The sequence below is a fragment of the Penicillium verrucosum genome, assembly GCF_028828655.1.
Source record: "Penicillium verrucosum strain IBT 35672 chromosome Unknown utg000002l_segment0_segment0, whole genome shotgun sequence".
Taxonomy (NCBI): Eukaryota; Fungi; Ascomycota; class Eurotiomycetes; order Eurotiales; family Aspergillaceae; genus Penicillium; species Penicillium verrucosum.
In genome coordinates, this window is record NW_026643211.1 from 992,867 (window position 1) to 1,020,483 (window position 27,617).

The following is a 27,617-nucleotide window of genomic DNA, read 5'->3' on the forward strand; positions in this document are numbered from 1 at the left end:
TGAAGTCTGTAACAGGAATCCAGCTTTTCAGCTGAGCCTATGCCACAAATATACATAAATACCCAAATGATATGAACAGTAAAAGTGAATTGATCTTTAAGAATTTGGGTACACGTATTCTCAGGCAAAGAGTCCTGGAAGTCATGTGCCCCGTCCATGTACTTACTGTACGGCCATGGGCACACCCAATCCAGCGATTCCTTTCCCGCTCTAGCACCCCACGAATCCCCAAATTGTTCGTTTGAACGATTGCCTCGGGTCCAGAAAGAATAGTATAATTTTTTGATGATGATGTTCCTTCACAATGGCACAAAAGCTCGACTTGGGTCACTCCACTCTGCGAATCCGAAATTCAAAGTTGCAGCTTCGCTTGGCCGCATCGGCTTATTTCACCCAACCACCAAGCCACGGAAGTTTTCAAATTGAACTCCCGGAATTGGAAAATCTAGAAAGTGTGTGGATAACAGAGGCACCAGAGTTGGAGCTGCGCTTCTTCGTCGGGGGAGATTGGGACGGAACTGAAATGACGGCATTCGTCTCGAGACTGAGCAGCAGACTCTGTAATATGGAGGTTTGTGTGAGAGAATGTTTTCCAAATCATAGACTAACAATTCCTTGCTCCAGATCTGGTCGGATCTGGGATTCTCAGTTGAGTCCAAGGCGGCTGCACGTGGATATTGTATTGACACTTCTGGTTTCCACTACCTCGGACTTGGCCTGCGCAGAGAATGTCGAGTACGAAACCACACAACGGGTCGGACTTTGCCTAGTTCAATGACCAATCCCCCAGACGCGTGTCCTCCTCACAGTGTACCGGTAGCTACCTTGGCTTCAATTGACATTCGGCTGGAGTATCGTCTTCACACTAAGGATATATCACAATCCCAGGGCTGTTCCGACTTAGAGATTGGTCTTCTTGGACAAGAACCATCTATTGACACCAGTTTCCAAGTGCTAGACAGAATGGCAGAAGCCGCAATGCTACATCCAACGCATGACGAGGATTCCACTGAAGCTCTTGGACCGCAGACTGCTTGCGTATCTGGAGATGGATCAGCTAAATCATGGGAGGAACTCTTTCGACTGCTCGACCTTGGAATTCAAAGACTGGTCATTTCCACCTCGATCAAAGATCGCGCGATCCGTGTCTCACAACAAGACACGATCAAGAGCCTCGCAGATATCTCACCCGCAGTGTTCAATCCTGCATATCGGAATGTGAGTTCTCATTCTCAGTCATGCAGCTCAAGTACTGATTTCACCCAGGCGGTCAACCAACGAGGAGTGACTATTCCAATAATCACGAAAGCCATATCGGCTATGTTAGCAGGAAACAAGGATCAATCTACCAAAGCTAAATTAGCTGATTTGCTAGAGCTTAATCGCTGCCAGAGCACAAATGATTTGACAATGAGGTCTCAACTTCCAAGTTGCAGGACTGCAATCCTCTCATCACTTTGGCGTGTCGCCCAGAACAATGCCCCCAAGATGAACTCAATCAAAAGACGAGCTTCGATGTTCTCCATGGAGAGTTTATCAAACGGAGCAACTAGGTCAGACGAGCCGGTGCGGCTCATGTCTGCAATTCAGCAACAACCTGACAACGAAAATCCAGGACAGCATCGTTCGTTCCAGACACAATACCACAACGAGGACGAAGTATGTGACGTTTATCTGTTGAATAGCGAACCTGAGGACCAGCTTTTGGACAATTTCAGCGAGACAAGCTTCACAGACCTCGGCGATTCCACTCAGACATCCCTTGACACTGTGTTCTCATCAGTTGGGTGCTCTCAGGCTTCATACCGTGATTATGATACTATGCTTCTCTCGGATGATGGCGAATTGACAGATTATCCGGGAAACAATGTCGGAGACTATGATCCAGGAGAATATATGGAGACATACGATACGGACATTATAATGGCTGATGACCTTTAGATTATTTGTGTGATACCTTTGCTATAATATATAATACACCTAGATAATGATTATGAACCTTCATTGAGCTCGATTGAATTGACCGAAAGCACTTACGGGTATTATCCATACCATACCTCGTCGAACAGGCGTACAGCCGGATTTCTATTAAAACTTATCCATAATCGTATCAATTTTTAGGGTAAGAGGGCATTATCCCTAACTATAATAAAATTATACATATTACTCTAGAATATAGATCTGCTTATGTGTATCTCTTGTACAACTATGAAACACGGTCTCTGCGATGTCCCTGCTCCCAAGTAACACTAATATCCACCGTCTTCGCAATTCCATCCCCTGTTACCCCTGCTCCATCATCACTCTCATTGGCATTCACAGAAGTCCTAGTAGTCCCCATTTCCATATCCTCGCCCCGTCCACCCGTAAAGAAATTCTGTCTACTCCCAGAGGCTTCGGGATTGGTTTGTACGCGGTTCGTCGCGCGTTGATGGCTTGCTGTGTGATTCCTATACGATGAGGCGAAAGGAAAATTGCTCGACTTGTCGCTTGCGAACAACTGGCGTACAGAAGAAATAGCCAGCGAACGAACGCAGGGAACCGATGCGGTGATAATCACAAGATAGCATTCGATCATAGCCCAGCAAGTAAGCTCTATCGCATTGGCTGTGCCGTCCCAGGTTAAGATCTGTTTGAGATATACAGCCTTCATTATGGCACCGACTGTTGCGCTGTATGGGGGGTAAAGACATCCCTATTAGTAAGGTAATTGTAACCATATCAAAGAAGGTACTTACACGAGACCCAAACTCGTGAGTATCATAAGGCTGAACTTGATCATCGGCTTTAACTTAAGATCCCAGAAAATATAGGACGGAAGGACTGCTAGTAGCAAGTCTGTCGAGGAGTTGCAGACTATGAATAATTCGATATTGTTAGTTAAGAATAGGGGATTGTGATTTCCCTAGCTTCGATTGAGCCAATGGGCATCGAATGGACATACAGCAGAGAAAGTAACCAAACCGGAGCTGAATATAGTCTTCCGTGCAGTTCGTGGCGTATTTGGGATCCCAAACCCCACGGATATTGTGGCATTGGGATAGGATAAGGATAACCATTACAGCGTTTGCCACTATTTGCATCGCAAATAGTATCCATAGGCTGATCTTGAAGAATTTCCTCGTTGAAAGAACTGGCAACAGGTAGAGGATGAATGCGACTCGGCCTAGACATGTGCTTGTGACGCTGCAAACTTCCATTATGGTGTAGTATTTAAGAGCGGTAACCTCGTCAGCTCCAGGACGACCGGATGCAAAGCCGTAGTCAAGGACTGCGATTGTGAAGAGTATCGATGAGGCGAGGGCGAAACCCTATAATGAGGGTTAGAATCATAGACTGATATCATCATTTCCCTCCAATTGTTAACCGTGAACTTACTAGGGATGCAACCATTATGGCATCGTCTGATCCCATATGGCGAAGCCTGGCTTTTGCAAATATCCGGAGCACCATCACGATGATTGCGAGGGCCCCAAGGGCCCATGTGCCCTGTAAGACTGACTGCCGATCACCAATGAGAGAAACCATCATATGAATTGATCAATCAGTAATCGTTACATCCTCTGAAAGCAAGGAGGTCAGATAGTGGTGAATTTGATACGATATGGGTAGCAAAGCGAGGAAAATCTACAAAGATCTGGGTCATGAACTCATTAACAATTTTTCTGTGTGTCGATCAAAGAATCAACCAACTCGGCCCCTAACACCCTAAAACAGACTTAGTTCAAGGAGCATTTCATCTTATTTCATGGTACACGAATGGAATCACGACTCGAAATGGAGCAACATGCTTTAACTTCGGGCCCACTTTTTATTTGAAACATGGACCCGGGACTTCTGCCTCGGTTTGAGCTTCAAAGGGGTCCATTGGGGTCTCGGCGAGCGGATGTGAACTTGGTATATGTTGGAGTCGTGCATTGGCCAGTATGGAGGCTTCCCGGTCCTTGTATGCCGAATACGCCGGCATTTCTTAAATTGAATCCCCCAGTGTTTCAATTCGAAGCAGTCAATGCATAGTCTTCTAGATCTTCTTTTTCTCTTGGAACAATTCTAATGTTCTAAAGCTTCCTGGTTCCTGTGCTTTGTCCCTATAAAATATGATTTCGTCAAACAAGCTTAACTACGTATTTCGCCCTATGCATTGTTTTATCCACAGTTCACATGGGACTATCAATATATTTCATGTCAGCAGAATAAATCAGACTTACGCTAACTAACTATATTGTCCTCCGGATAACGAGATTTTCGCAATTGTGTCCCACCTCGTGTTCGCTATCCTATTTCCGGTCTGTTCTACGCGGCCCCCGAACTTTATTATTTGGATATTATCATCTCATTAGCCTTTCAGCCGTTTATTGATGCCTCATCGAGACGAACGTGGCGAATGAACTTGATTAGGGTTCGGTAGCATATAACCTTTAGATACTAGTGCCCTAGGGGCTAACTGCTATCCATGGATATATAGGGGAAATTTTAACAAATTTGGAAAGCTGAATGGAGCACGGGTTCTTGGCGTCCAGCTTCGGCATATGTGGCGCAGTCCCGAGGCAAATTTTGCTTCAATATACGACATAATCAGTGATTGGTGGCTCTTTGTATCCTTTCCTCTTCTTAGTACAAAGCATTTATTGGTAAGTGCCTTGATTATCTTGAGATATGGTTATATATTGTAGTACGCGTATATTAACATAGGTACGGAATACGATCGCCGTTATTGTCCGCAACGGGATAAGCTTAGATTAGAGTCCGCTAGTTTGGTCAGCAAGGGGCCCGGGAGCAGCGAGGAATGGCCGAAGAATCCCCTTTGATTGGGCCAAGGGCGTTTAAGATTTTACGATTACAATTACCTCGTGGTACCAAGGTACGGAGTAAAATAGTTTATTTCCAAAGGTTTATCGACTCGCACAAGATTCCTTTACGTAGTTCACAATTGTATAATTTTGTTCACGAAAAATTCTTCATATCAGTCTGGCACCTTGGATTTTATGTATATTTCTAATCTTATTCTTCGTAATGTTTTCACGCTGGTAGGTTGCTGAGTTGCCTAGCAACCTTTCGACATAAGTGTATACCAAAAAGCAAATTTCACACCCCATACCCCCGTCGATCTCCTGTAACCAGTTTGCACAAAATGATCGTCCTCGTTCAGATTTATAAACAAGCGTACAATGTGGGGATTCACCAAGCGGGATATTCACATGTTTTTGTTCCCTTTAAAGGCACACTCTTTTTAAATACTTGAGTTTCTTCAGCAATTGTGATCGATATCTTCCAGTCTATAGCATGAGTGTGCTTGATGTTATATGTGACAAAGTAGGGATAGATGGGGGTCAGATCATGGAGACGCTAACCCGAAGAAGTCAGGCCGGCCGAGTATAGAACAAGCCGGAACATGGCCCCGATATTGATGTCCCAGAAGCATTATCAATGGAGGTTTGAGACTGTCAAATACCTTTTGGACATGAAGGTTAAGTGAGAACCGATGCCTAATCAATAGTTCCGAATAGAGGGCAATCTGTGACATAATATGCGAGTAGCTGACCAGAGACAATTTGATCCAGTTGATCCGAGCTTCCTGTGCGGTACTTTTGAGTGAGTCACTAGTCTTGTCCTCGAGAGGCGCGATGTGTAGCACGAGAGGAAGATTATGAGCCTCACCAAGAATGCTGATGAAAATCTTCATTTTTGACACTTGCAAACCGCCATAAAACATAGAGATATCATGTTGTGGTGGTGGCCTCAGGCCGCAGCGTTGATGCCCCAGACATCAACCTCTCAGCAGGTAGATCCGCAGATCCTGCCCATCAACTCTTTCCCTCCCCACTTTCTGGTACAACTTTGTAGATGCCCCAGCAGGTTAAGACGCCCGTGGCCTTTGAGCATCTATTTCATTTCTATTAGGAAGCTTTTTTCTTTTTTTCTTTTTTCTTTTTTCTGATTGTTTCTAATCTGATACCGTGCAGGGAGAGTCGTGGTTCAGAGTTTTCATTGGTGGAACGCCCATTTATGGGGTCACATACCCACTGTGGGCCATCAAGTTATCCAATCGCGAACGAGTTCTTGATCTACAACATAAATTCATTAACAAAAACCAGTCGATCATCGGAGACGACAACAAAAGCTGATCAGCTACCAGATCCACATCAAATCACGCTCTACAAGATCACGCCACAGTTGACTTTCAGATACGACTTTTAGGCATGGGAAGAAATGGTTATTAAGGAACTGCGGGAGTTGAAACTACACAATCTGATCGATGATTAGATCGAACGATCACGCCGGAACGCGGCAAATGCCAGGAGATGGGTTGATATCTAGGAGAGAGTGTGCAGTTCATGCTGCCGACTGACGACGTCTTCAAATACTGCCAAAGGATCATCCAAGAAACTTTCCGAACTAGGCCGGATACCTCAATTTTATTTCCTCCTAGTTGACATAAGAATATGATCGTATCATTCACCCCCCGCCCCCCAACCATTGTTAGTAAAAGATATGAAATATTCCTGGTATTAAAACCCTTGTTAGCTCTATTCCACATGTAAGCTCTCGCCTTTCTGGTTCTCCCCAGCTAGGCCTGACTCCTCAACCAAGCCTAGATCATTTCCCATTTGTTTAAAATGCCTGGGCGCCACTTGCAGTGCATATAGTTCGTCAAGCTTCTGGAACGATATTCCCTGATATCACGGTTTAGTAAGTATTCGTAAGATCACATAGGCAGGAAAGTCGCACCTTTGTTTCTGGGAATAAGAACCACCCTCCAATCGCCGCAATAAGCCCCGTCCCCAGAAAAATGAAACCGACCTTACCACCCAAGTTTCCTGCATCGGGGTTGATCTGCGAAATTTATCAGCCAAGATACTTTAGTCGATTTATGTCGATTCTAACCATGTAAGGGATGGTAAATTGCATGATTAGCCCCCAGACCGCGTTGGAAATGGTGACAAGTCCTTGGGTTGCACCACGAAGACGCATGGTAGCAATTTCTGACGCCAAAACAAAACCTGTTGCCCCGATGGAGAGCTGAAAAATGATTGCCCACACGTAGATGAAAACTATAATTCCCCAACTGGCTTTGGCTTGATCTGGGACACATCCTAGAACCCCTATAACCAGGAGCATAAAGCACAGTGCAAATTGTGGCCAGACGATTAGGGTTCGACGTCCTACAATCTCTGTCAGGGGGAAGGCTGCCACACTGGACAGAAACATGACAATGTAAAGAACCACAGATGCATCGAAATAAGATTTCACGTGGATCAATTCAAGGAAATAGGTCGTGTAGCCGATTACAAATGTAGCGCCAATCATTTGCTGAGCGCTGGCAGCAAATATAGCAGTGAAGGTTCGTTTGCGGTTTTTGCTTTGGAAGCACTCGACCTCTGCGGACATATCGACCCCAAAGAGTTTGTGGTTAGCTGTGTCTGAGGTCCTTTGAATCTCAGTTGTAAGGCGGATTTCTTCTTCCATTCTTTGGATTTCAATGTTATAGAAAGAATTATCGCTGAAGCCGTAGACTTTCCTTAGTTCGTTTTTTGCTTGGGTTATTCTTCCGCGCCTGACTAGCCAGTATGGAGACTCAGGGAAGAAAAACCACCCCGCGGTGAGAATGACTACGCAAAATGTTAATAATAGCAGTGGCATGGCCGGTCTTGTACGCACATGGGAAGATGTACATGGCCACCACTGGGAGCCACCACTGCCTGTAATGTTGAGTCAGTTCAAACTTAGGTCTCACCGTATGTAAGTCAAAACTCACCATTTTCCATCGATACTACTTCCTCCCTTTGAAAAAACAACACTTCGCACGGATTTAGTAACAGTAGCGACACATCTGCGGTAAAGATACTGACATCGCAAACTGGCCAAACACAATGCTAGCATTGAAGAAGCACAAGAAAAAAACCCCGTAGCTCTGGTCGACATGTCTCCCCAATCCAGAGAGGCGGTATAGTAAACATGATACCAATAGCAATTCCTGGGGCAATGTCAGATTGAGAAACGCTTGGGAAGAGCTTCACTCACCATTGACACCTCTGCCGGCAAGGTGCGTTCTCCAGTCTGTGGCCAACTGTTGCAAGAGGACACCAGCAACAGATATAAAGGCTGCCACCAGAATCCCCGGCTTGCGGCCAAACTTCTCCAGTAAGGGAACAAAAAGAAAGGTAGCTACAATCTCACATGCTGGGGCAATCGAGCTCCAAGCCGAGATGTAATAGGCCGGGATGAGATAGTCTCCGGACGGTTGAAGGATGCCAAATTGCTTTTTGAATTCGGGCAACGCCGCCAATTGACCTCCCGCAACGATGTCGAAACCTTGCATCATAACACCACTAGATATCCAGATTGCTAACAAGGTAAGTACGTGTACACTGCACTGCGTAGGGGACACAGATTTACCCCAAAGAGCAAACCGCCACTGCGCGCGAAGCATTTGCCATTTCTTATCAGGGTTGATAAAGGTGTAGTCAATTCTGGCGAGAAGTCAGTCACTGCAACCTCCCGGAGGGTGTGTACTCCTGTACTCGTCGGTCATCGTGATAGGTCCTCGCCAATGTAGCGGTGCATTATACCCACATTTCCTGTGGGGATATTATGCAGTTATATATGCATCGCCCCAACGCGTCTTAGATTTCCCCGTGGGGAAAGTCTTAAAGTCCGGGGATTTTGAGTTTGTGAGTCTCGCGGAGAGTCAAAGTTACTCCGCGATTCTCAGCTCCTGCCGATATCGGCATCTTGCTGGGACATGGCAATGACAGTCGCGTATAAATTGTGTTTAAATTCAACAAAAATGATAATCTAGAACGCAGCAAAAACATGACCTCCAATCGCAAGCCGTCTCTGCATTTTACTGCTGGTTGTTGGATCAACGATCCTTGTGCTCCCAGTTATGATCCGGCCACGGCATCATACCATGTCTTTTATCAATGTAAGTATTCAATGGCGCTGTCGAAGAATTTAACTTACACTAAACAGGTAATCCACATGGTACTGAATGGGGCTCGATGTCTTGGGGTCATCTCGCCAGCAAAGACCTCGTTTCCTGGACACCCTCCACCAAGCCTGCTTTGATTCCCGACCAACCTTATGATCGTGCGGGAGTCTTTACAGGTTGCATGGTACCACCCGCAAATTTTGAGCAAGGCTCTTTGAAAGTTATCTATTCATCAGTCCGCCATCTGCCATTTCACTGGAGCACACCTCCATATCCCCGTGACGCTGCTGGTCTAGCAATCGCCGAATCTAGGGATAATGGGGAAACATGGATGAAATGCTCGGAAAATCCCATCTTGACAGGCGAACCCAAGGGACTTCAAGTAACTGGCTTTCGTGATCCCTTTCTTGCAGAGTGGCATGCTTTGGATCATCTTCGTGGACAAAAGTCCATGTATGCTCTTGTTTCAGGTGGAATTGAAGCCTACGGACCGACAGCCTTTCTATATTCCGTGCCGCATGAGAACTTATCAGAATGGCAATATTTGTGTCCCTTGGTCAACGTACCTGCTCGATTCCAGCCCTCGCCCAAATGGTCTGGAAATTTCGGCGTCAACTGGGAATGCGCAAATTTCCTGACACTCGGATCTCAAACCACCAGCCGCGTGTGTCTCATCCTCGGAGCAGAGGGAGATGTGGAACGTGAACACATTCGAAATTTTGAATCTTCTGAACATATTCCTCCAAGGACTGTTCGTTCTCTATTGTGGATGTTTGGTGATTTGAGGGTTGAGAACAACTCGGTCAGGGTTGACTACACCCATGGCGGGTATTTGGACTGCGGGTCATTGTATGCAGCCAACTCATTCTTTGATCCCGTGTCTAAGAGATATATAATGCACGCATGGATTCCCGAAGAGGACATTACACCGAGTTACGCCAAACGCAAAGGATGGAATGGTGCATTGGCCATTCCTCGCGAACTCTTCCTCCTTTCTATACCAAATGTTACACGAGCTCTTCGCAGTCCTTTGTCGGAAATAGCGTCTGTTGAACAAGTTCCAAACAGAGACGCTTCACTTACTCTCTACACTCTCGGAACACGGCCTGTTGAAGAGATAGTTAGACTCCGCAAACACTGTGGTCGTGTTTGCCAACGAAAACAGATCTCACTCCCATCTCCGACAGCCGGACCACCGCATGCACTGTGCTCAACATTTTTCGCAACCTGGGAGCTCGAGGCAGAAATTACTATCGACCCAAGTTGCTGCATTGAAGTAGGATTTCATATTCGCCACAATAGTGACATGTCTATATGCACTACTGTCACTTTCTCTCTTCAGAAAGAGATGATCAGTGTCAACAAGGGAAGATCAACATCTGATCCAAACGTGCGCAATTGCCCAGAACAAGGTCCCTTTACACTCTTTTATATGCTTGATAGTATGGGTGTCGAGCCCACAGAGAAATTGGAGAACTTGCGTATTCGCATAGTCTCTGATGCGGATGTGTTGGAGGTCTTTGCAAATGATCGTTTTGCCTTGGCTACGATGGTCTATTCTCCGGAGGATTGTAGACCTGCTAGCATATCAGCATTTACCAAGGGGGGATGGAGAGTGCTGTGATTGAGGAGGTCAATATTTGGGACGGTTTGTCGGCTACTGAGAGATAATAAAGATATGCTTTCATGCTGATAGTATTAGAAATCGTTTAGTGGTTGAAAGTACTATCATTATTATTGCTTTTCTTCCGTTTTTCGCTTTTCGCTTTTCGCTTTTCTTTTAAACAAACCCAGATTCTAGAAGACGCTCTTCTAGTACTCCCTGTAGCAGCACCAAGGATGGACTCTTCCGTAGTATCGTCTGTTCGGCGCGTCCAGATGCTTGGATACGTTGATACAACTGAGGTGAACAGAGCGCACTTAAACAGGGGGTATTTGCTGCCGTCATGGCGGCCACTGAAGTAATAAAAAGACTATCTCTCAATATCAGTAAAGCTATATCCCCAAAGTCACAAGAGGTAAACCCACCTAATAAATAATGTCCACCTATTCACCCGGCAGTCATTGAATGCGGCAATAATACTCGGTATTAACATCACGTAAGAATCGAAGAATCTCCGGCAATGATCCAGAAGGAGGTTTGTAGTAGCTCCATCCTTCATCGCCTGATAAACAGCCGGCCAATATATGGAAAGCTTGCAGCAGTAGTATTGGACCCGTAGGAAGTTTGACAGAGGACATGATAGTAAATCGACCGGTTCTAATGGCTGCAACACATCGCCTTTTCCAAAACGGTCCATTTCGGGTAAGCAGCAATACCATTCCTCGAGCTGGCGTTCTAGTTCCAGTGCGATACCTGGTGCATAGACGTATTTTCCGGCGGACGTCACCTGAACAGCTGTATTACATCGATGGAGCATACGTCTCATGGCAATCTCAGCAAGGAAATATGATTGCATATTTTTCACGCTTGCATTAGTGGATGGTGCAAAATGCGGGGAATCAGGCGCGGCAATTTCTGGCGATGTACTCTCCGGCGTAAACTGCCATGTCTCGTGGCATAGTGGCAGTGGAACATGTTCATCCAGGCACCAGATACCACTATTGGCAACATCCAATTGGCCGCCAATCTCGCTGTAACCCAAGTTAGTGATAAGTCCTACGTGGGAGGTCCAACTGTATACTTCTCAAGCAATAGCGCACCCCAGTACGCTCGCCGAGATTGTTCAACGGTATTTAGGTCATCGCCTTCCAGTCCACTAGAACATTCATATCAGCTTTGCCTCAAACTCCTCAGGTAGGTAGCAATCACCTCTTGATCAAGTTCTGAATCCTGGAAGACGCAATCAAGCAATAGTCGTGAGCTTGATAAGGCTTCAATAGACAGCAATAATACAAACTTATCAACATCAAACATTGCACACTGCGGATACTACACTCAGCGATGATGATTGGCAGCGAGGTGAGAGCTGTTTGAAAGTATGGGATATCTAGGGATTCCTCATCTTCCGCTACTAGATGGCCGAGTGCAGCCACAAGAAGGGAAAGGCAAGATTCTGAAGACGGATGTAAGGGACCGGAGAGTACCCGGAAGTACTCCTCTGTAAATCCCGAGGGAAAAATGGGATACCAGGTGTGAACGCGAGCGGAGAATGCAGCCAATGCGCTAATGTGGTAATTAGTTGCGGTCACTTGTAAACATCCACTCAACATACCTCACTGAATGCCGATGATGAACAATAAGCATCCGTGTACCTGCATTGGCATGGCCCTCGAATCCGGTAGCTCGTTCCCCTCGGGTTAGGACCTGCGCAAAATCTGCATGTAGTCCAAGCGCATGCATAACAGACGAATTACCAAGTAGCTTGGAAGGCAAATCAAACGGCGAATTTTCTTGATCTGCCGAATCACGATATTCAGTAGGCGGATCTCCAACACGAACATCCAGGGAAGTGGCCTCCGCTGGAAGCATTAAGCTGATTAGTTGATCTAGTCGTTTATTCACTCCATTCAGCTCCGCTTCCACACTGTGTCACATGTTAGTACTGTCTTTGTGGGACAGTGAAAGGAGTTACATACCGACTTGGGGGCTCCGCTGGGGCCTCTTGGTAGAGACAGTCAAGTCCGTGGGTTTGACAGTAACGACAAGACGGCTTCTGCGCGTCGCACTTGGTTCTCCGCGCTCGACAGGCATCGCATGCTAGGGTCGTGCGCTTTCGTTTATTCGGGCGGCATTCCTCCATCGTGGTTATGACGTTGTATGGAGGTTGAACTGGGTATGGTCTTATATCGCGGACGAAGACGAGGCCTCCGCCCCAACGGGATGCAACAACCCCGCATTTTGGATCGCGGATGAATCGGTGCTGCTCCGCGAACTCACAAATCCCAGCAGGACGATGGTGTTATTTTGTTTGTTGCGGAGGGAACAATTAAATCCGCATGTCTTGATCGCTGTCATTGTCGTGATGGGTAAGAGGAGACGGAATATGTGGTTATTAAAGGGCCCAGAAGACCTGCCTTTGTTATCTGCAATTGCAAACAAATTCACTCATCCTTTTTCTCTTTGATCATACCTTGAAGATGCCCATTGGAAACGACTTATTGGCCAGCATGGCGAAGAGAAAGGTGGCTCGCAGCGCCCGCGTGGCCAGTTGGGACCAGAAGGGTCTCAACGAGGACGCCTTTGTGGTTCTTCCGGGCGAGTCAATCGTGCTGGCTGACCTCGAAGGCCCCGGTGCCATCACGCATCTTTGGTTCGTCCAAACCTGCCGCAAAATTATAGGTCCAGGCCTGGTTCCCTACTCCAAGTCCGGGGTTGCGATGATGGAAATCCACAATGCGCTCGGCCTCAACTACGAAGTCAACGACCCAGATTACTATCGCAAGGTACTCATCAAGATGTACTGGGATGACTCGGAAACCCCCAACGTGATTGCACCGATCGGAGACTTCTTCTGTCTTGGCCATTCCATGGCAGCCAACTTCCAGTCACTCCCCTTCACGGTCTCGGTCAAGCCATCCGAGGAGAAGAAGTTCGGTGGTGCTGCCGCGTTTAATTGCTATCTCACCATGCCTTTCAACAAACGAGCACGCATCGAAATTGAGAACCAGAACGACGAGGCCTACTTCCAGTACTTCTATATCGACTACGAACTCTACCCAGAACCCCTGCCCGCGGATACGCTGTACTTCCATGCGCACTGGCGCCGTATGAACCCAACGAACGGATGGGCACCATCTCGTATTCAGACGAACAGCCTCGAGACGCAAGTGCCGAACTTAGACGGAAAGGACAATTACGTCATTTTAGAGACTGAGGGCGCTGGTCAATTCATCGGCTGCAACCAATCCGTGGCACACTTCCAAGGCACCTGGTGGGGCGAGGGCGACGATATGATCTTCATCGACGATGACACCTGGCCACCCAGCATGCACGGCACCGGTGGTGAGGACTACTTCACTCAGGGATGGGGCATGCAGAAGAACGCATACCCATTCTGCGGTACCATCATCCATGAAGAAGATGTCCCGAACTACCAGGTCAGCTACCGCTGGCACCTGACCGACCCGGTACGCTTCAATAAGAAGATCAAGGTCACCATGGAGTCTGGCCATGGCAACCATCTCCGTGATGACTGGAGCACTACCGCCTACTGGTACCAGACGCTTCCTGGTCCCAAGCTCGATATCCTGCCGGTCGAGAAGCGCCTTCCGCGCAAGCCTCAGTTCCCGCCTGCAGATGATGTGCCCGAGCCAGATGTGAACAGTATGAGTTCTGATAAACAGACCATGGTTAAGAAGCGTGATGAGCGGATGGAGGCGTTTATCAAGGACCGGAATGAGTGGCTGGCGCGTCGTGCGCAGGATTCTCAGGATCGGGCGCGAAGCAACGTGGAGATCTGCAAAGATATTCGACAGCGCTTCCTGCAGGGTTTGAGTGAGTAATCGTAAGAAATAGGGATTTTGTACTTATTAGTGTTGAGATGGACACCTGATTCATCAGGCCTTGTTTGTCAGGCTGTCACCCTACATAAGTAGCTCTCGACGCGTTTGTAGAAATGAACCTTTTCTTCTCTCTCTCTCTCTCTCTCTCTCCCCCTGGTATCTAGTAGTTAGCTTTATTAATTAACTACTACCTAACTATTACCTAGAGTGAGAAAAGTAGGGCTGAGCCCCACCAGTATGTGCCTAAGGCATCTATTGCTCTGATACATCTCGACCGAGGGGTTTCGGCAGCGGAATTATCCTCACGGAAGTACCCCGCACCGGAAATATCACGTAAGTCTGCTACATCCCCGGGGCCATGTCCACGGGCACAGGGATGGATCCCTGAAGCTCCGACTATTCAACGTTTATTGAGATCGGCATTTTATGCGCTAGTTCCCGGGACCTCTCATCTCCGGCCTTGGGTTCATATTCACCTGTCACCGTTTCACCAAAGTATCAACCCTTCAAGCTCTATTTTAAAATGGGTTTACTCCCGATTACGACCCTAGAAGCCCTCAAAAGCCGAATTGATTCAGCCTGCAGCGACCGTGACAATGGAATCCCGGGCGTTGCTGTCACAGTCGTTGGAAAGGATGGCGAGTTCATGTTTTCCCACGCAGGAGGACAGAGAGGACATGGAAGTCCCGAGCCAATGAGTGCCGACAATGTCTTTTGGATCGCGTCATGCACGAAATTGATCACCGGGATTGCGTGCATGCAGCTGGTAGAACAGGGGCGACTTTCCTTAGATGACGTTAAGGAGATCGAGCATATCTGCCCTGAGCTGAAGGACGTCAAAGTCTTGCAAGAAGATGGGAAATTGGTTGACAAGAAAAGAGGTATCACGTTGAGAATGCTATTGAGTCACACAGGTGAGTAATTGCGATAGAGGACATTCTATTCGAGTGCTTTCTGACATCAAGACTATAGCTGGTTTTGGATATGCCTTCATGCATGAAAACTTACGAGACTACGGCCGCCCTGCTGGCTACGATGAATTTTCAGGTCATTTAAGCGACTTTAAACAGCCATTGATGAACCAGCCAGGAGAAGTTTGGGAGTATGGGGTATGAATACATGATCAATAGTGACAAGGCTACAGCTACTAACCTGATGTGAACATATGACAGGTAAGCATCGATTGGGTAGGCATTGTGATTGAACGTGTTTCCGGAAAACCCCTGAACGAATATTTCCACCAATACATCTTCGAACCACTGGATCTTACTGAGATCTCTATGATCCCGACTCCAATGATGAAGGACAAACTAGCCTATATGCACCAGCGTGATTCGACCGGTCGAATCCATCCCCGGGACCATTTACTCCGACGACCCCTGATAGTGGACGACGAGATCGACGTGAAGTCATTATTCGGCAGTGGTGGAGCAGGATGTTTCTCAACCCCCCAAGATTACTGCCGTGCGTTTCTATCTTCTCGTGATATCACCCGCTTCATTGGCTAACGTCTCTACCCAGAGATTCTATCTGTACTCCTTAACAACGGGACTTCTCCAACCACCGGAAAGCAGTTACTGAAAAAAGACACCGTGGAGGAAATGTTCAGCGACCAAATCGGAAGTCTTCCACCCCTGCGTGAAAAGTACATGCCCAACGCAAAACCCGATCTGACGAACGCCTCCACGGGACTGCACCCAACTGTTGCCGGGGATCGCCAAGGTTGGGGACTGACATTCATGCTAAGCGGGGGCACTACGGGCCGTTCTATGAGAACGGCACTGTGGTCTGGCCTCCCGAACCTTTTCTGGTGGTGTGATCGCGAAAATGGTGTGGCGGGAATGATATGCGCGCAAATCATGCCCTTTGGCGATGGCCAAGTGTTCCAACTATACCAGGACGTCGAGGCGGGTGTTTATAAGGGTCTTGCAGGATCACCATAAATTGAGTACATACATACATCATCCTGAAACAAGAACTCGAAGCCAAACGCCGAGCTGGGATCTCACCCAGAGAGTATACAGATGCTGACCGCAAAGAGTGCGGAATCAGCCCATTGTTGCAACCCGTAAACCTGTATATAAGAAAATTAACACATGATGGTTGGAGTGCACCCCTCCACCTTCCATCTGTCACTTCTCTCACTTCTCCCACTTCACTCCACCCCCTATAAACCCTTCCCTACCTCAGTTTCAATTGATGGTGATGCTGTCCTAGCCAGTTGTTGGTTGACATGGTTGTCGACTTTGGCCGAGTTCTCACTTCACAGCATAATCTATTGTGATTGGCTAATACTCATCGTCTTCTACACCTAGATCCATTGCTAGTGCCACACTTAGTCACCCGTATAGTAGGGGACTCGGCCGTTGTCTTGGCATAGTTGGTTCCAAGGTTAGGGTTACCTAAGTATATACTTTGGAACCGATCTATGGCAACTTTCAAAAATGAAAGAATTACGACTGGCTGATTCCAAGATCATTGCACTTTCACCTCACTCTACAGCGAACATCATGGCCACTTTACCAGAAAAACAACCTTTCGTCGAGGACAGACATGCCCGAATGCCAGACAAGTTCCCCTCTACGTTTGTTTCGTCGACGGTACCCTATATATTTGACACTGCCGCCATTCTTGCGGCAACCCACCCCACCTTCTCGACCGCAGATCTATCAGACGATGGGTGGTTCATTTCGGATTTTTATGCCTTTAACTATCTGTTGAAAGGCTTGGGCATACATCAGGCATAGATATTACGCAGCTGATCCAAGAAACTTAATGGAGAAGTATGGTGGATACCTTCATGGCAACCCGTATGAGGATCGAGAGGTCTGCCTCGATAAAGACATGCTAGACCAACAGCAATTCACCCCTGTCACCATAGTTGGCTCAGGTGAAATGATAGATCGGGTTCTTTCAAAGGCGAGACGCTGAAAGTGTCAAAACAGCCGTGAATTTGCATCCAATATTCGATCTGGTGTAAGTGTTGGACAATCATCCCATGCATGCATGTTTGCTATCTGCTATCCGTATCGATCGGGTCGTATCCTGGCCGGATATGATATCCGGGTCAGTAATTCTGAGCATCTCACCTCTGCCCTTCTTCTGAATGCACATTAACACCCGCTGGGCACCTAGACTGATTCACGTGGTCCTGTTCGTTGTGAGATGCTTCCTCTCATTAGTTACCGACCCTGGCGGTGATATCGCAATTGGACATCCCCCCCCGGGACGCCTCAGCGTTGAATCCAAGGTTCAATTCATTCGACAGGCAGAAGACCCCGAGACTTCGCTCGATACTACTGCTTCTGGCACCGGCATCCAGGCAGAGGTGGTGGCGCAGAGGGTTTGAGGGGATGGTTATTCAGTGTGCAGCAGGTACATCAGTAAGTGACTGAGCAAGCGAGAGGCAATATTTGTATGGAAAACGCATTCAACATGTTCAGGGCTTGACGGGGGTTGCCTTCGCAGATAAGCGCGAGTATCGTTGGCGCTGTCTAGGTCTTGACGGTGAGTCTTCGGATTCTCCTTGGCATTCAAGATTCTTGCGATCACAGCCTGGGCATGACGAATGGACTTCGTCGCATTCCCTTTTGCGGATTTGCCACGTCTAACAGCAGCTCTTTCTTGTTCGCTCGTCATCAGAAGGTGGAATTATAGAGAGAACGAGTGAATAGGAAGGAAGGGATGGACCGGATGATAGAAAGACTACCGGCGCTTTGCACTTGTCGTGCCCCTGGCTTGAAAGCTCAGACGCACAACATGTTATGCCTTACTGTTAATGGGATATGAAAGGAAAACGCACTGTCAAGACCAAAGACTTGAGATAGAATATGCCGCAATCAGCCGTACATAAGGCCGATGGAGAAGTAAAAATAGGCCTTCTATCCACATGAAGGTGAGTTTCACAGATAATATTCTTGGGAACTAAACAAACATTGGACACACTAGCTTGCTTTTCTCAGAGAACGATACAGCGAGAAGGACTTGTCTTTGCTTCTGCTTGTCCGTGCAATATGTAGGTTCCACAGTGCGCATGTGTCATTACTCTTTGATATGTTTTCCCTTCCAGCAAAGAGACATTCCGGTAATACATCTCATCTTCGGACAGAGCATTTGAAGACCTTGCCGGAATGGAGTCCCTCTCGAACCGTAGGCGAGAGTCCACAATTTCGTGTTTTGCTGAAAGCGACACAGGTACATTATCAAGACGATACTTCCACTGAGGATCTTCTACACTTAGCCCCGGTCCTAGGTCCATCCATAGGGTAAGAGTGACGCTTGCATGAGTTTCATCCAGGGTTCGAATCTTCAGCTGCCACGAAGTATTACATTTATCACAACTACCTTGGTCGGCTAGGACTTCGGGGCTTGTGGTAGAGCAATAACACCGAATTTGAGAGGACAAGCTGTCGTCTACGCCCGGGTCAAAAGCTGGGATATGGTTGCAGACGATCATGAGTCCGCCTTCGCGGCATGGCCACATCCGTGGTATATTTTGTCGTGTTACCATCGCTATTTCTTGCGTCCGCATACACAGAGCCGGAGGCGTGGAGCAAATTCGAGCTTCAGCAGAGAATAGCGTCATCATAATATCTTGTTGGGTATGTCCTTCTGATGCCTTGTTGATAGGGGGCTGTAGGAAGGGCAGGCCTTTAGATCTGAGTCGGGTCGCTTTTACCTCTGTGTAGAGCAATGACTCAACGGGGATTCCGAACTCCGGTCCATGGTAAAACCTTCTCATGGCAAGCTGTAGGTGCACGAAGTGGAATTTGTAATAGGCATATGATGGGTAGTGGCTGAGGGGTAGAGGTCTTGTAAGGTACCAATTGGTATAATCTAAGGTATCTGTGCGGTGGTTGACCATAGGACTATGGTAGGTTGGCAGCCCAGCCTTTTTCCACAAGTGAAGTTGAAGGCAAATAAAGCAGAGATGGTACTGCGGTAGGTCGCAAGAAAGTCGAGATAACAGCTCGATACGTCCGTCATCCGTAGGGGTTCCGGTACGGCAGTTTGAGAAGTTCTTAAAAGCAGTCCCAGCAAAGGAATGAAGCAGATGACGATTCCCCAAGGCGAGACAAGCAAGGTCAACTGGTGATAAGTACTTAGAGATCATCCATAATAGCTCAAGTGGGAGGTCGGTCAAGGCTATTGGGTTTCGTGTGGTGGTCATCGTGGTTGCCAAAGGTATCTACCCCAACCTATCGCTTCATTGGATATCCGAGATGTCAAACAGTCGCTTGGTATTAAAGCCGATGGAGGTAAAAGAAGTAAAGGTGATCACTGGTCCTGATAGGAAAAGAATGTTGAGTACAGAAGGAAAAAGAGCGGATAAGGATAGAGAGAAGAGTATGGATCCAAGTCAAACAATAATTACCGCTCCTAGAGGAGACGGCTTAAACGTGGCATTGAAACGATTATCCCTTTTGACTTCTGACGTTTTGCCTACGGCGTGTATTAGCGCCCAATGCCGAATGCCTGATTTAATGCCTTGGTGCCTTATTTCGGCCTGACTCATTGTAACCAACTCGGCATGGAATAACTGAGCCCCGTTAACCTATCCCCATACAAATAGAGATATATCCATATTTTTGACGGTTTGCAAGTTCAAAAATGAAGCTTTTCATCTCCATACAAATGGGTATCAAAAGCTTCGTTTTCGTGTGCATTGCTTATTAAGGGATCTGTATTTGATTTTTCTGCTAGGCCAAAATCAGGCATTAAGGTATCAATTTCAGGGATTCGGCATTGAGCGCTAATACACCATCGTCGACATATCACTCGCCACTTTAATACTACTAAGTCTGCTACAGCCTAAACCTTGGAGCTTCATATCCCTTATCTGAACGTTGACTGGTTAGGTATACGGAGTGATAGGTTTCTGGAGCTACCGGCTAGCTATTTGACAATTTGTGGTTGTATATCTCCCGCCGGTGGGTAGTTATTTCTACGTTGCCACTGAGAGATTCGGGGGCCAGTACTCTCCGGCGGTTGCCAGGATTAATGTGCCATATGACTCTGATGAGCAATTGTCATCACGTGTGAATGGCTCAGCATACCCCGCTCAGTCACCGTCTTTGTAACAGAGTCCTAATTCATATCTCGTTCAAATCTGTATTGACATTCAGTCGAGTCAATATGCTCTCAGATAAAGAACAGCTTGAAACATAATGGATACCCCAAGCCTTGCTTGACTCTTACATTCCAGTGAAAGAGAAAGAAGTTGATGTGTTTCAAAAGATGACATACGATCAAAGGCGCCGTCGGTTCTTAGAGTACTTTTGATTCATGTGTTTACATGCTATATGCTAGTGAGGAATTATATGTTCTATAGATGATAATAGCTTTCTATATTGAACATGCAGGTCTTGGGTCGGGACCATCCATCCATAGCGATGCCTAGAGATGACGGTGACTTCCAACACGGTCCAAGTCATGATTCCCCAAACTCTCCCTCTGCTAGGACTCCCTGGGCTGTCAAGAGTTGGTCAACCAGACGGCGGAACTCCGGCCCAAGCTGCAGTAAGTCCTTCCACTCGTCAAGCACGGCTTCCTCGCCATCCCTTGCCCCTAGTAGACCACCTGCAATAGCAGCATTCGTGTCAGTGTCTCTGCCGAGCCTGACGATATCGATAAGAACCTGGTCGAGTCTCCGCTCATCCAGGACGGCCGCAATAGCCAGCGTCAGCGAATCGAGCACGAACCCACTACACGACCCGGGGAAGTCAATCCCTCTCGGCCCCTTATCGGCCAAAACCTCGAGGGAGAATGTGCGCCCGATCTTAATGGCAACGTGGACGGGCCCATCCGCACGGCCACCTTCGAGCGAGATAGCCACACGCTCGCCCGCCGACACGGCATCCTCGACAGACAGGTCGCACACGACTAGGGCGGAGACTATGGCGTTGTAGGCGGCACACGCTATGGTGCATCTGCTGTCATTGTGTGTGATAGCGCTGATACGTTGGCTCTCCTTGACAAGCAGCTCCGGGTCAGTCTGGAAGAGCCCCGTGGGAATACAACGCATCAGGCTGCCATTTCCGGCGCTGCCCTGGCCAGCACCCGAGGAGGATGGATCACGGGAGGAAGCAAACGAGGATAGACCCCGCCTTGTAGTGCGGCCGATGTCGCGGGGTAAGGTACCGGGCCGACGACCGGGCCAGTGGTCGCCTCGATACCACGCCAGAGAGTGCTCGGCCGCCCTGGTTATCACGTCATCGCCATTAAGGATAGCATCACGGTAGGCGAGGAGAACGGCGCGGGTGAGGTCAGTATCGTCAGTGGCAGCGCCAGGGGCCCAGGAGAGGAAGCCGCCGCCGGTAAGGGTCCGAGGGAATGCGGTGTTAGGGCCAGGGTAGCGGGAGCGGATGACGGCGTGGGGCTTGAACTCGAGGGGTGCGCCAAGGGCGTCACCGGCGTGGAGAGCGAGGAGAGCACCGAGGGTGCGGGAACGTCGCGATGGGGCCATTTTTCCCCTATTGAATAAACTTGGTTTGGGAGATGTATCCTGAATGGCAAGTTGACTGTCTGACATATACAAAGTGCGGTGATGTGCTGGGATGAAATAAGTCAATTATACGATAAGAGTAGTAGCAGCGCTCATTTGCCTTTGCTGACTGTCCACATTTGTCTTGTCTCCCCTAGCTATAGATAAATAGCTTTTTCCTTAGTGATCGTAGATCACAGTTCAGATTCTTTGTCCTCCCTCCACTACTACCGTAGTTCATCAATATTTCAATAAAAAGAAGACATATGGAGTGATAGGGATATAAAATTTCACACCGCTCTTTTGGCTTATAACTAGTGCCAAATTCTTGCCCTAAATATAATAGCAGTCCGATGTGCTGCAACTCGGGGTGACAGAAAATTACCACGGTAGGGCGTGGCATATAGAGACGAAACCAATACTTCAACTTTACTGTTTAGGCGTAGGCACAGTAGGCGCCAGATCTTTTTATCGGGTTTGGTATATATGAAGATTACTAGATCTTATACTCATCCATGGATCTTAACCTTCCGTCGCAATTCTGAATACAACAACACACTTTGTACAAAGACCCCGTTGGTCTATTTCAGTACTAGCATGGGACCGAAGTCTTCCTTAATAATATTTTGCTTCATTCGTAATAATCAGCCGGCTTTTTGTATCGATTAGATCGACGGTAGACAAATCCACCTTCCAAGCGGTCCTGCATGATAAGTCCAACTGCCCCTTCTTCGTCCTGTATTGCCTTTGCTTCACTCCAATCAACGTCATCTGCATAATCCTTGCGAAAATTGCAGAGCGCAAAGTCAATCATGACCACCTTGTATCCACTTTCCGCCCGCGTGTCCTTCTTCACGATAAAACTTCTCGTCTTGACATCCTCATTTAATATACCATGATCGCCTATCCCCATAAGTATTTGTATAGCTTCTTCGCAGATGCTTTGCCAGCACTCTCTTGGTGTGTGGTCGGGGATATCGGTCAAAGGAAACCCTTCAATATACTCCAAAAGGATTCTAAAAACATCGATATACTGGCTGGCTGGCTGCATTTCCGCCAAACTACAGCCTGGAATTGTGATGCAGGCAAGTAGTTGAGGGATATCATCTCCTTGCATATCCCTCAAGGTGTCATATACCCGAACCTCTGTTTCATACAGATCGGATAAATGATCATGAAGATAGACTTCGTCCTGGGAGCTATTCCACGTTTCGCCTTGCTGTGCTATATCGCCGTTGTTGTTGAGTTCAGTGATGAATTGGGATGCACCACCATCAAGAACGAATTGATGATAATCGCTCTCGATGTCTGAAGTCCAGGGACGAAGTTTTTCATCTTTGCGGAGCTGTGTCGCAAAGCGTCGATCAAAAAGCTTCAATACCATGTCGCCTTCTAACGCCAAATCAGAACAGGATATTCGAACGACCATCACAGAGGAAAGGGTGAACGGTTCGAATAACTTGATGATTCTGGCATCGGTCAAGACCTCGTTATCTTTCATTTTGAGGTGTAGTTTGATCGTATTATCGACCACATAAGGACATCTAGAATAATCAGTAGATCTCTAAGACTCCAAAGGCAGGCCACCCACTGGTTTTCTTGCCGATCCATTATAATCGGGGGTTAGGAGTTCACAGCCCGTATTCTGAAGATATAGGCCCAATCAAATCTCAAGTCTCGTGGTATTCCACAAAAACCTTTGAAGCAAATATCATTCAGGTGATATAAAGAGCTTGGAGAGTGAGTGCAGTTGACATCGATTTGGCAATTATTTCAGGCGGTGGCGGTGTGAGACGATCCCCCAGCGCCAGTGGAGAGGAGAATCAGGAGATCGCGTGATGAACTAGTGTAAATACGTACTTAGTAGCAGGGTATGATATACATAGTTTATCCGGTGTAAATTAGCATTAAATTCCACGTTCTAACGAACAGCTCTAATCATAGTACCGCGGTTCTATCATACATTTAAAATCTAGTAGTTACAGTTATGTTAGAAGTCATGCTTCTCTTGCTTCCAACGTCAACGGTTTTTCGTGGGCTCCGTACTGTTGCCTAACAGGCCTTACTGCAGGAGAGGTCCTTGTGAGGTATAGAGGAATGATGCCAGGTAGAGCGCCGAGTAGATCTAGTATACCGAGGTATTCGTCTGCTCGTGAGTGCTATTAATGGTCACCACATGGCGTGGTCTGAAATCGCAAAGTCGTGGTATTTCCACTACCTGCATATATATTATGTCACCATTTACAATACCTACCTAGGTAATTTCCAAGGTTGAGACTTAGTGGAGCGATAATCAAGCATTCACTATGACATCGATTATAAAAGCGTCAACTCCCTATTATGACAGAAATTTTAACGTTCTCATAATATCATCTGTTGAACAATCATGCTTGCAAGCATGTTGTTTGCTACGGACTGAGCCTTTTACCTTTGTTTGCTATATTCAGATGGTTTCGCGGGGTATATAAACCCCTGCATTATTAGTTTTACCAATTAAAAATTCTTCTCCTGCTTTCTCCCACTCTCAGTAGTAATCTAAACCCATAGATTGCTCAACATCATCATTTTCATTATGGTCCATCCATTGGCTTCTACTGAAGGTACTCTACCTGTCCCAATTTGTCTTTTATGCGGGGTGGAGATCCATACCACGGACAATTTGGGAATACCCGCTTCAATCGAAGGAGCCTCGAAAATTGACAAACAGCATTGGACAAGACTCTGGAAGCCCGATTCGAGGCATTCTATGATATCGTCATACGAGGCAGAAAATGTCTACATCGACAGGTTCCCTTTGTTATGGTCATGCCTGTATCGAGCTCGTAAGCCCCTAACGAGTGAATTTCATTCAATCAATTCCGGTCTTCTAATTAGCTCAGTTATCAAGGATTCCGACACTAGGTACCACTTGACCGGCATCAATTCGATACAACATCCACAAGGGCCTTTCTATGCTGTCAGTGACCCAACAAAAGCAAGAATAAATGGGAATAACAATCTCGGCCGCCGTCCCCAGGTGTTTACACAATTCTATGCTGCAGATATCGGCAGACAACCTAAAAGATTGAAAGACAAGACCATCGGATTTGTGATCCATGCCCACTGTTGGACCCTGTTCGATCGAGTGGCAGGCCTAAGGTTCAACAATACCGACCTCGCTAAACTTGTCCGAATTTGTCGAAAATACTGGCAGGAAAGCGAATGGTGGGGGATATCCGTGGGATACCCACCGGGTGTCTCTCAGAGTCCGCTTATCGTGCCCGCAATTCAACAAGCCATGGCATTCACCAAGACTGATTACTATCACCCAACCTCTGGTCTCGGCATTCTTCCATTAGAGCTTAAGGTTTTGATCTCCGAATTCATCTGCCCCATCACAGATTATACAATCAGTGATGTTCAAAATTTGAGAAATATGCTCTTAGGGTTTGGATGGGAGTTACCTAAGTGGTTTTGGCGAGTGCGATTGGACGAACGTTTGTTTTTTGAGTTGAAATACAACGAGGACCCGTCAGCAGATTGGAAACTGCGTCTTGAATTGATGAGTCTTGTTGCAGATCGAAGTAGGCTCGGTTCTAGTGGTCTAGCAAACCGTGAGCGAATTATTGGGATTATGCTTGCTCTTAGGGATGTCTACACGAAGTGATACCTTTTGCGGGAGGGCGGGGGCGCGGAGTCACTACTATGTATATATAACTGAATTTCTTATCATGTATTTAGCCTTTATGTTGCTATTAGTATGCGAATCGCTCCAAACTGAAGATTAAACACGTTGTAAATATTCAAATTGGGCATCCTGGCTCCCCACCTTGTGTGCTTTCCTCTGTTAATTTCTCCTAGATCTGGCATGTATTGTAGATCGATCCTTATACCTAGAGCACACTGCCCAAGGGCGTTCTCATCTTCCCTATGTACATTATCTATGTGATATTATGAGGATTGCGTAGCTTCTATCGGTTCGATGGATAACAGTATATATGGTTCTCTTGTTCCAAGGTTGAACATTTTTCTGTTTATCTTTTATTCAGGTACCTAGGTGGGTATGATCTATGTTTTACTGTCGAACTCTCTGTACAAAGCAAAAGGAACGTGATACCTAGGTAGAGAAGGGTTGAGAATAAATCGAACGAGGCAGAGATTTCATAGGCTGCATCAATGATTATCGCGAATGTGGTCTAAATAAGCTGGATCTCATTATCGTTTTCCTCCAGATTCCAGATTTTCCCATTTTTCAATCTCTGTGAATCCGGGCTCCAATCAATAACCGATTCGCTCACATCATCGTATCTGTAAACCCTCATATATTTCCCTACCGCAACAATCCCGTAAACGGGGCTACGGTATGAGGGCCGGCGTCTGCCATGGGTCGACGATAAGTACTGACAGAGCTGATCTACTCCTTCCGTCCATATAGAGGAGCGTGTCTCGTAACCAGCTCTCTTGCACTGTACTATCAAGAACTTGTCTGCAGTGGAGGAATCTCCTCGATAGTGGAAAGTATGCAAGTCGAAGTATCCCATCTCTTGGGACTGTGCGGTATGTTCATCCTGCGGGCTTGTGATATAGCCCTCGGACAGAGGGAATTGGAAGCTCAAAATAGCGTTCCATACACCATAAAGGGTTGATTCTGGGTACGGTGTATACTCACTGAAGACATGATTATAGCTTCGCTGGAGAAGGAAAAGGAGGGGGAAAGAGAGAGGGAGGGAGAGATCTACCTATGTAACACTACGAGTCTGGCCCCTACGGGCGACTAAATAGTATGTCACCGGCACATAACTCAGTCACTGGTTATTACCTCACTGCCTTTTCATCACCGCCTGTATGATTTACCTACAATAGTCTACCCTATAAAGATTCACCTACCTCTAAATAGCGGCCAAGATATCTGCCAATTTTCTTCAAATTAAATTCAGATTCACTTCAGACTCAATTTAGATTCAATTCAAATTCAAATTACTTTAGTAAAAATCCCTATACACATTTTAGAAGGCATCGATTTATTAACCTTATAATCTAGGTATTCAGACATCTTTAAGTATCGGTAGGCTTCAATTAATAACTGCAATATTAGTTTTGTAGAATCTAAATTACGGCTGGCATAAAGAAAACCAATGAGAGAGCCAGTCCCCCGTAGACCCCCACGAGCATCGCTCTCTACATAACGTAAGACAGAATTCAGGCCTGTTAAGGGATAAACCCTACAAAATCAGGCATTTGACCCTTGGATCCAAACCCCACAACAACTCTCACTTCACCTCTCCTACCAAGCATCCCTACCTCATTCCTTCCTTCCATCACCTCACTCTTCCGAACCTTACTTCATCATTCAGCCCCATCAACACAATTTTCCAAGAGCACAATTTCTCTCGATCAGCAGAAGCTAGCTCTAAGGATCAAGCCACTACGAGAGTGGTGCGAGAGCGAATTCACAAGACAACTTGCTAAAGGCCATCTGAACGTGACGAACCGATGGACAGACGGTGACAGTGACGGGGAAGAGATCGAGCAGAACAAAGGAAAACGCGGTGGGGACAGCAACTGGAAACTGATGTCGCTGCCACCGCAGGACCAACTCTTCGACAAATCTGGCCGCGTGCTTTGGGAGCCGAAATACGTGCGTCTCGCGGACGACGCAGCGAACTTAGTCGCCTGTACCCCGAGAGAATAGCAGTACCCATATAGGCGTATATCTGGGCGGGTTCCGATACGAAGAGATGAAGATTTATATGAATATCAAAAGGTATAGAAAAGATA

At 46.9% G+C, this 27,617-nt stretch overlaps 14 protein-coding genes across 14 annotated transcripts; 7 read left to right on the forward strand and 7 right to left on the reverse strand.

Moving 5' to 3' along the window:
* Positions 1-304: 304 nt before the first annotated feature.
* Positions 305-1,941, forward strand: N7516_005993 (uncharacterized protein; the record flags this gene model as incomplete). The annotated part of the gene is made up of 3 exons (XM_057218713.1): positions 305-571; positions 625-1,218; positions 1,267-1,941. 3 exons carry the CDS (start codon positions 305-307, stop codon positions 1,939-1,941), a joined length of 1,536 nt encoding a protein of 511 aa, XP_057072804.1.
* Positions 1,942-2,206: 265 nt separating this feature from the next.
* Positions 2,207-3,528, reverse strand: N7516_005994 (uncharacterized protein; the record flags this gene model as incomplete). The annotated part of the gene is made up of 4 exons (XM_057218714.1): positions 2,207-2,672; positions 2,739-2,856; positions 2,945-3,311; positions 3,379-3,528. 4 exons carry the CDS (start codon positions 3,526-3,528, stop codon positions 2,207-2,209), a joined length of 1,101 nt encoding a protein of 366 aa, XP_057072805.1.
* Positions 3,529-6,527: 2,999 nt separating this feature from the next.
* Positions 6,528-8,533, reverse strand: N7516_005995 (putative MFS alpha-glucoside transporter; the record flags this gene model as incomplete). The annotated part of the gene is made up of 9 exons (XM_057218715.1): positions 6,528-6,674; positions 6,730-6,834; positions 6,886-7,610; positions 7,660-7,700; positions 7,757-7,798; positions 7,957-7,975; positions 8,023-8,346; positions 8,398-8,471; positions 8,523-8,533. 9 exons carry the CDS (start codon positions 8,531-8,533, stop codon positions 6,528-6,530), a joined length of 1,488 nt encoding a protein of 495 aa, XP_057072806.1.
* Positions 8,534-8,814: 281 nt separating this feature from the next.
* On the forward strand, positions 8,815-10,556 carry N7516_005996 (glycoside hydrolase family 32 protein; the record flags this gene model as incomplete). The annotated part of the gene is made up of 2 exons (XM_057218716.1): positions 8,815-8,926; positions 8,974-10,556. The coding sequence occupies 2 exons, from the start codon at positions 8,815-8,817 to the stop codon at positions 10,554-10,556; spliced, it is 1,695 nt and encodes a 564-aa protein (XP_057072807.1).
* Positions 10,557-10,941: 385 nt separating this feature from the next.
* N7516_005997 (uncharacterized protein) lies at positions 10,942-12,675 on the reverse strand (the record flags this gene model as incomplete). The annotated part of the gene is made up of 5 exons (XM_057218717.1): positions 10,942-11,566; positions 11,617-11,691; positions 11,745-12,098; positions 12,148-12,459; positions 12,512-12,675. The coding sequence occupies 5 exons, from the start codon at positions 12,673-12,675 to the stop codon at positions 10,942-10,944; spliced, it is 1,530 nt and encodes a 509-aa protein (XP_057072808.1).
* A 367-nt stretch (positions 12,676-13,042) lies between these two features.
* N7516_005998 (glycoside hydrolase family 172 protein) lies at positions 13,043-14,377 on the forward strand (the record flags this gene model as incomplete). Its single annotated transcript, XM_057218718.1, has 1 exon — positions 13,043-14,377. One exon carries the CDS (start codon positions 13,043-13,045, stop codon positions 14,375-14,377), a length of 1,335 nt encoding a protein of 444 aa, XP_057072809.1.
* A 523-nt stretch (positions 14,378-14,900) lies between these two features.
* Positions 14,901-16,320, forward strand: N7516_005999 (serine hydrolase domain-containing protein; the record flags this gene model as incomplete). The annotated part of the gene is made up of 4 exons (XM_057218719.1): positions 14,901-15,291; positions 15,350-15,486; positions 15,550-15,841; positions 15,899-16,320. The coding sequence occupies 4 exons, from the start codon at positions 14,901-14,903 to the stop codon at positions 16,318-16,320; spliced, it is 1,242 nt and encodes a 413-aa protein (XP_057072810.1).
* Positions 16,321-16,821: 501 nt separating this feature from the next.
* N7516_006000 (uncharacterized protein) lies at positions 16,822-17,124 on the forward strand (the record flags this gene model as incomplete). The annotated part of the gene is made up of 1 exon (XM_057218720.1): positions 16,822-17,124. One exon carries the CDS (start codon positions 16,822-16,824, stop codon positions 17,122-17,124), a length of 303 nt encoding a protein of 100 aa, XP_057072811.1.
* Positions 17,125-17,483: 359 nt separating this feature from the next.
* N7516_006001 (uncharacterized protein) lies at positions 17,484-17,726 on the forward strand (the record flags this gene model as incomplete). Its single annotated transcript, XM_057218721.1, has 1 exon — positions 17,484-17,726. One exon carries the CDS (start codon positions 17,484-17,486, stop codon positions 17,724-17,726), a length of 243 nt encoding a protein of 80 aa, XP_057072812.1.
* Positions 17,727-17,734: 8 nt separating this feature from the next.
* On the reverse strand, positions 17,735-18,016 carry N7516_006002 (uncharacterized protein; the record flags this gene model as incomplete). Its single annotated transcript, XM_057218722.1, has 1 exon — positions 17,735-18,016. One exon carries the CDS (start codon positions 18,014-18,016, stop codon positions 17,735-17,737), a length of 282 nt encoding a protein of 93 aa, XP_057072813.1.
* Positions 18,017-18,335: 319 nt separating this feature from the next.
* N7516_006003 (uncharacterized protein) lies at positions 18,336-19,547 on the reverse strand (the record flags this gene model as incomplete). The annotated part of the gene is made up of 1 exon (XM_057218723.1): positions 18,336-19,547. One exon carries the CDS (start codon positions 19,545-19,547, stop codon positions 18,336-18,338), a length of 1,212 nt encoding a protein of 403 aa, XP_057072814.1.
* A 1,260-nt stretch (positions 19,548-20,807) lies between these two features.
* N7516_006004 (ADP-ribosylglycohydrolase family protein) lies at positions 20,808-21,842 on the reverse strand (the record flags this gene model as incomplete). Its single annotated transcript, XM_057218724.1, has 1 exon — positions 20,808-21,842. The coding sequence occupies one exon, from the start codon at positions 21,840-21,842 to the stop codon at positions 20,808-20,810; it is 1,035 nt and encodes a 344-aa protein (XP_057072815.1).
* Positions 21,843-22,491: 649 nt separating this feature from the next.
* N7516_006005 (uncharacterized protein) lies at positions 22,492-23,361 on the reverse strand (the record flags this gene model as incomplete). The annotated part of the gene is made up of 1 exon (XM_057218725.1): positions 22,492-23,361. One exon carries the CDS (start codon positions 23,359-23,361, stop codon positions 22,492-22,494), a length of 870 nt encoding a protein of 289 aa, XP_057072816.1.
* Positions 23,362-24,631: 1,270 nt separating this feature from the next.
* Positions 24,632-27,531, forward strand: N7516_006006 (uncharacterized protein; the record flags this gene model as incomplete). The annotated part of the gene is made up of 3 exons (XM_057218726.1): positions 24,632-24,682; positions 24,748-25,453; positions 27,194-27,531. The coding sequence occupies 3 exons, from the start codon at positions 24,632-24,634 to the stop codon at positions 27,529-27,531; spliced, it is 1,095 nt and encodes a 364-aa protein (XP_057072817.1).
* Positions 27,532-27,617: the final 86 nt, after the last annotated feature.